Consider the following 7360-nt stretch of genomic DNA (forward strand, 5'->3'; position numbering starts at 1 on the left):
TCAACCTTTAACTACTTTAACTTTAATTCTCCGGAACATGGTAAGTACTTTGCTCTTGATCTCTTTAGTTTTCAGAGAATATACTATGGGGTTGAGACAGGGCGGGATGCACGAGGCCAGTGACAGGCTCAGCACGCGCAGGTCAGGGTCTGGTTTGATGTTGCGCGCTAATAACCCCACCATGAAAATAGTCAGAACCGGAATGAAGAATACTGCCACAAGAATGAGGTGCTCAGTGCAGGTGGCCAGCGCTTTCACACGATTCTCAACGCTTTTCATCCTGAACACAGCGATTAGAATGCTAATGTATGACATAAGGATGAAGGACAATGGGCCGAGGATGATACCCAGGCTCATCGCTGAAGCCACAGCCCATTGCAGGGTGTTGTCGTTACATGCCAGCCGAAACACTGGCGCGTAATCACAGAAATAGCTGTAGACGTTAACGGAATCGCAGTAGGACAGCCTGGTCATAATGGACGTGCTGAATGTATGCATACCGAGACAGAAGCACCAGATGAAACCAAGAATACACGACATACTCGTCATGGTGTTGATGGAGCCGTGCCTCAGAGGGAAACATATGGCGATCATACGGTCATAGGCGAGCACGGCGATGGAGAACGATTCCATAGACATGAAGCAATAATACACATACATCTGCACCATGCACAGATTAAACGACACGAAATTGTTCTTAGCAAGAAACGTCTTTAGCATACCGGGGATAATGCAAGTGTTCAGCACCAGATCAACCACCGCAAGGTTACCAACCGCAATAAACTTGGGGTTGTGGAGGCGGTGGTCCACCGTTATTATATAGATCAGAATTGTGTTGAACACGACCGACACCACGTAAACGAAAGCGAGGAAGAGGAAGTAGAGGTTGGCGAAAGGCAGGGAGGTAAAGCCGATGATGTAGAACCCTGGGGGGTGGATTAGAACGGAGGAGTCGTTCCATTGCAACCTGCGGAGGAATGTCATGGCTGAGCTGGTTCTGCACGCCTGCGCTCCAGGTTTATGCATGCACAGACAAACACAAACGCTCGCTCATTTGATGCGTAAAACCTAAAAGGAGAGAGACAGAGTTAGCAATGAGTGGATCATAAGGACGTTGTTAACAGTCAGCTAACAAGTAACAACAGCCAATATGATAATGTCATTCAGTTAAAATGGTGATTTAATCACCATATACATTTATTGATTAATCTGCACTATATTGTGCTAAGCTTACCCATGTTTTGCAAAAAATTGCACCCTATGAAAAACAACAATATATAGCCCATAGCTTTCATTCTTAATTCAGCACCAACACTTTACAAATACAAGTGAATACTCCTATTCTACTCTATAGCCCTGCCGACTTGGGCATAGTCCTGTTCCATATAGCCCAGGCCTATTTACTGGGGAATAGTCCTGTTCCAAATAGCCTAGGCCTACTTACTGTGGAATATTCCTATTCTACTATAAAGCCTAGGCCTATTTACTGTGGAATATTCCTGTTCCATATAGCCTAGGTCTATTTACTGTGGAATAGTCCTATTCTACTCTATAGCCCAGGCCTACTTACTGGGCACGGTGATATGAGTCACAGCCGACCATGGAATTGATGGTCCTAGTCTGTCTGCTGGCTGTGTTCCACCACTGCAGGTTCAGGCGGTGGAGTTGATGGTCCGGGTCTGTCTGTTGGCTGTGTTCAACCACTGCAGGTTCAGGCTGTGGAGTTGATGGTCCTGGTCTGTCTGTTGGCTGTGTTCCACCACTGCAGGTTCAGGCGGTGGAGTTGATGGTCCGGGTCTGTCTGTTGGCTGTGTTCAACCACTGCAGGTTCAGGCTGTGGAGTTGATGGTCCTGGTCTGTCTGTTGGCTGTGTTCAACCACTGCAGGTTCAGGTGGTAGAGTTGATGGTCCGGGTCGGTCTGTTGGCTGTGTTCCACCACAGGTTCAAGTCATGTGAGAGACTATCTCTCTATCTCTCTGACTCTCTGTCCCTGAACCCTGCAGTAACAGTAACACCTGCATCTCTGCTGCTCTGTCCACTATATGTATAGAAGCCTCCAACTGTCCCCAAGAGACGTCATTAAAAATGGCTAATAAACTCTCCAGTAATGGAAGTTATCTTTCGTGAGAGTTTACTTTAACTGATCCGTGGAGAATTCAGCGTAATGGAGTTATTAACAATGTTTTTGGTTTAAAAAACAACGCACGCATGAGAATTCTACTTAATTAAGCGAAATATCAAGGCCTAATTATCCATTTTGTGGTCGTTAGATAATGAGAGCAAAACCCAACAAAGAGCATCTCGTGGTAAGGGATTTAACTAATTGTTGTTTTTCTACTGTTCTCCTGTTGATTAGCGAGGTTGTCTTTCCCAATAATTTTAGGCCAAGTAGCCAGAGAAAGGTGAAATAAATCATGTCAAACTAGATTTCTAAGTGTTTAAACAAACAGCACACATAGGCCTACAGAGTGCTGCGGCCCCGCTTGTCAAGCCCTAACGGTGTGTTGCTAGAAGCGCTGAGACAAGCGCAGTTTATGAGATTGACACATACACGGCCCTCCGTAATTATTGGGACGGTGAAGCATTTTTTCTACTTTTGGCTCTATACTACAAAAGTTTGGATTTGAAATCAAACAATGACTATGAGGTTAATGTGCAGACTGACAGTTTTAATTTAATTCATATTGGGTGAACCGTTTAGAAATTACAGCACTTTTTGTACATAGTCCCCCCATTTTAGGGGATCAAAGGTATTGGGACTAATTCACTTATATGTGTATTAAAGTAGTAAAAAGTTTAGTATTTGGTCCCATATTCATAGCACACAATGACTACATCAAGCTTGTGACTCTACACATTTGTTGGATGCATTTTCTCTTTGTTTAGGTTGTGTTTCAGATCATTTTATGCCCAATAGAAATGAATGGTAAATAACTTTTATTGTAAATAAGAATATATTATGTTTCTAAACACTTCTACATTAATGTGGATGCTCCCGTGATTATGGATAATCCTGAATTAATTCTGAATAATGATTAGTGAGAAAGTTACAAACGCACAAATATCATACCCCCAAGACATGCTAACCTCTCACTATTACAATAACAGGGGAGGTTAGCATTTGTGGGGGGGGAGGTTAGCATTTGTGGGGGGGGGGTATTTGTGGGTCTGTCATTATTCACTAAACATTTAGCATTATCTGTAACCATTGTAGCATCCACATTAATGTAGAAGTGTTTAGAAACATATTCTATTCTTATTTACAATAAAAGTGACTCCAAAATGACACAATACATTATTTACCATTAATTTCTACTGGACACAAAATAATCTGAAACACAACCAAAACAAAGAGCAAATGCATCCAACACATTTGTAGAGTCACAAGCTTGATGTAGTCATTGCGTGCTATGAATATGGGACCAAATACTAAACTTTGTACTACTTTAATACACATATAAGTGAATCTGTCCCAATACTTTTGATCCCCTAAAATGGACTATGTACAGAAAGTGTTGTAATTTCTAAACAGTTCACCCAATATGGATTAAATTAAAACTGACAGTCTGCACATTAACCTCATAGTCATTGTTTGATTTCAAATCCAAGCTTTTGGAGTAAAGAGCCAAAAGAAGAAGAAAAAATTCACTGTCCCAATAATTACAGAGGGCACTGTAAAAACTGAGAAAGATTGCTAAATTGATCGATGGAAAGATGAGCCCTGATTGCTTTGATTGATTAATTATTTTCATGTTTTTTTTTTGTAGTCAGTTAGAACAGATTCTTGCTTGCAATGATCACTTGACAACAATGTTGGTAAACTGAACTGAATAGTCTTAGAAGACTGAACGACTTGACGTCAGAAAGCAGAGCACAGCAACACTGTTGGTAAACTGAACTGAATAGAGTCTTAGAAAACTAGTGTTTTTGGTAACTGGCTGTACTGTACTCTTCGGTCATGGCTGCACTGCCAGACCCTGTTCTCCAGGGACCTGAAGGACACTCAGGCCTTAATGAGTTGATTAATAACTGACACCTGTGTGTGTGTGTGTGTGTGTGTGTGTGTGTGTGTGTGTGTGTGTGTGTGTGTGTGTGTGTGTGTGTGAATTAATGTGCCTGTGGTGGGAAAGAAGGTGTGAAATGAGACAAATGGACAGAGAGGGGGAGAGAGAGAAAGTGTGTGTAAAATGATTCATCTTGTCACCATGGTGATGGATGAGGTCAATTCCCCTTCCTAACCTATAACACGTCCTAGCTAGTCTAAAAAGCACTACATAAATTCCACCATGATCATCGTTACTGCACTTGATCTATCTTGTAAAATACCTCCTCAGCAATTGACTGATCATGTCCATCAGCAGAATGTCAGAACACTGCAAGCCGGTCAGCAGCATCTTGTGTGGATTCTAAGATTTCATTGAATCTGCTCTGATTATAAACACAGTAGACGGAGAGAGTAAGAGACAGCGAGAGAGAGTTGGATAGAGAGTACTCAAGTAGATTAGTTCAGCCAGGTTCCCAGTTTTCAAAGCACGGTCAGGTCTTATGACTGCCCCTGTCGAGCCCTTTGACCGCACCACAGCTCTGGTTTTAACTCTAGTCTGGTTCCCAGTGGTTAAATATTTATTAGGAGTAAACTTATTGATTACTTCACTTCAGGTGAAGAAGCAGGTGAAGATAGGGTACTGTATGTATGAATGCATGCACACACACACACACACACACACACACACACACACACACACACACACACACACACACACACACACACACACAAACCACACATACACACACATACACACACAGATCAGTTCTTTTACATTAATTTCCCTCCTAGCCTTATTATATTCCAGGTTTAGTAGAGCATTGTTGTCACGCCCTGACCTGGAGAGACCAGGAGACTAGTTATTCTCTAGGTAGTTTGGTCAGGGTGTGAAAATCTATGTTTTGTAGTTCTATGTTTGGCCGTGTGTGGTTCCCAATCAGAGGCAGCTGTCGCTCGTTGTCTCTGATTGGGGATCATACTTAGGCAGCCAGTTTTCCTGCCTGGGTTGTGGGATCTTGTTTGTGTTCCTATTAGGCTTGTTTCGTGTATAGCCCATAGGACTTCATGGTTTCGTTGTTATTTTGTCTAGTGTTTATCCTGTTTAATAAACATGTTCGCATACCACGCTGCACCTTGGTCTGACCCGTCTCTCAGCGTTCGTGACAGAAGATCCCACCAAAAATGGACCAAGCAGCGTGCCCAGGAGCAGCAGACACCCTGGACACAGGTGGGGAAGTCATTTTGGACTTGGGAGGAGATATTGGCTGGTGGAGGTCCCTGGGCGAAGGAGGAAGCCCAGGCAGGAGAGGAGAAACGGCGACCCAAAAGGACTCGGTCACGGAGAAAGCCCGAGAAGCAGCCCCAATAAAAAATGTTTGGGGGGGCACATGGAGTGGTTGGCGGAGCCAGGGTTCAGAGCAGAGCCAACTCCCCGTACTCACACTAGGAAGCGTGTGACCGTGCAGGCTCCGTGTTATGCGGAGCTACGCACTGTGTCGCCAGTGCGCCGGCACAGTCTGGTGCGTCCTGTGCTAGCGCCACGCACGTGCCATGTGAAAAGGGGCATCCAGCCAGGACGGGTTGTGCCGGCTCAACGCTCCTGGTCTCCAGTACGCCTCCTCGGTCCAGCATATCCTGCGCCGGTTCTACGTACTGTGTCGCCAGTGCGCGTGCACAGCCCAGTGCATCCTGTCCTAATGCCACACACGTACTGTGCGGAAGTGGGCATCCAGCCAGGACGGGTTGTGCCAGCTCTATGCTTCAGACCTCCAGTGCGCCTCCACAGTCCGGTACGGCCCGTGCCAGCTCCTCGCACCAAACCAGTGGTGCCTGTCGCCAGCCCGGTACTTCCCGTACCTGCTCCCCGCACCAAACCAGTGGTGCGCGTATCCAGTCCGGTACGGCCCGTGCCAGCGCCTCACACCAAACCAGTGGTGCCTGTCGCCAGCCAGGTACACCCCGTACCTGCTCCCCGCACCAAACCAGTGGTGCGCGTATCCAATCCGGTACGGCCCGTGCCAGCTCCTCGCACCAAACCAGTGGTGCCTGTTGCCAGCCCGGTACGCCCCGTACCTGCTCCCCGCACCAAACCAGTGGTGCGTGTCTCCAGTCCAGCTCCGGTCAGCGGTTCCACTCCGGGGTCAGAGCAGCCCGCTCCACCGGTGCCGATTCCAGCTCCGGTCAGTGGTTCCACTCCGGAGCCAGAGCAGTCCGCTCCACCAGGGTCCAGTTCAGCTCCGGTCAGCGGCTCCACTCCAGACACAGAAGTCAGCCCCTCTCCAGGGTCGGGGCCTCCCACACCAGGGTCCAGACAGGGCTTGGTGCATCGTGGGAGGAAGGAGAGGGGAAGGGGGGGGGGGGGGGGGGGCACTGTCACGCCCTGACCTGGAGACACTGTTATTATTTGGGTAGTTTGGTCAGGGTGTGAAAATCTATGTTTTGTAGTTCTATGTTTTGCCGGTTGTGGTTTCCAATCAGAGGCAGCTGTCGCTCGTTGTCTCTGATTGGGGATCATACTTAGGCAGCCAGTTTTCCTGCCTGGGTTGTGGGATCTTGTTTGTGTTCCTGTTAGGCTTGTTTCGTGTATAGCCCATAGGACTTCACGGTATCGTTGAGTTTGTTATTTTGTCTAGTGTTTATCCTGTTTAATAAACATGTTCGCATACCACGCTGCACCTTGGTCTGACCCGTCTCTCAACGTTCGTGACAATTGTATAAAACACTTTTTGGGAAATTTGAACTGTACCTTACATGGTGAAAATACACATTGATTTCATTGTATATCCCACCAGGGGCAAATCTGGTGTTTTTACATAGAATTCAAGCTATATTAGATCAAATCCAGACAGGAACTATTATGTTAGCAGGTGACCTAAATTATATATTCAATAAGATTGACAGATAAAAAAGGCAATTTTAGGTAGCCTCCAAAGAGGCTGAAAATGTTAATCTCTACAAATAATACAGGACACCTGGAGATTACTATTCCCAACTACAAAAGACTATTCCTTTTTTTCTCAAAGAAAATCTATTCAAGAATTGACTGCCAACAATTTACTGGATAAAAAAAATCATTTTATAGTGATCATTCTCCAGTATCATGCTTAATTACACCAACAGAATTTGGAGAATGAACAGAACACATCTTCTGGACCCGAAGTGTATTAAATACGTAAACGAAAAAAATAAGAACGTTACCATTACAAATGTAGACATAGAGGAAAGAGAGAAGCTGACCCCCGATATAATTTGGGATGCCTTTAAGGCATACATTAGGGGAATGATAATCTCTCTACCAAAATTATATCGGGGGT

The 7360-nt window shown here is 45.4% G+C and overlaps 1 protein-coding gene across 1 annotated transcript; it reads right to left on the reverse strand.

Moving 5' to 3' along the window:
• Positions 1 to 984, reverse strand: LOC311099355 (olfactory receptor 2AT4-like; the record flags this gene model as incomplete). Its single annotated transcript, XM_084140073.1, has 1 exon — positions 1 to 984. One exon carries the CDS (start codon positions 982 to 984, stop codon positions 1 to 3), a length of 984 nt encoding a protein of 327 aa, XP_083996199.1.
• Between the last annotated feature and the right edge of the window lie 6376 nt (positions 985 to 7360).

This window comes from Coregonus lavaretus (assembly GCF_964263955.1).
Source record: "Coregonus lavaretus genome assembly, chromosome: 24".
Taxonomy (NCBI): Eukaryota; Metazoa; Chordata; class Actinopteri; order Salmoniformes; family Salmonidae; genus Coregonus; species Coregonus lavaretus.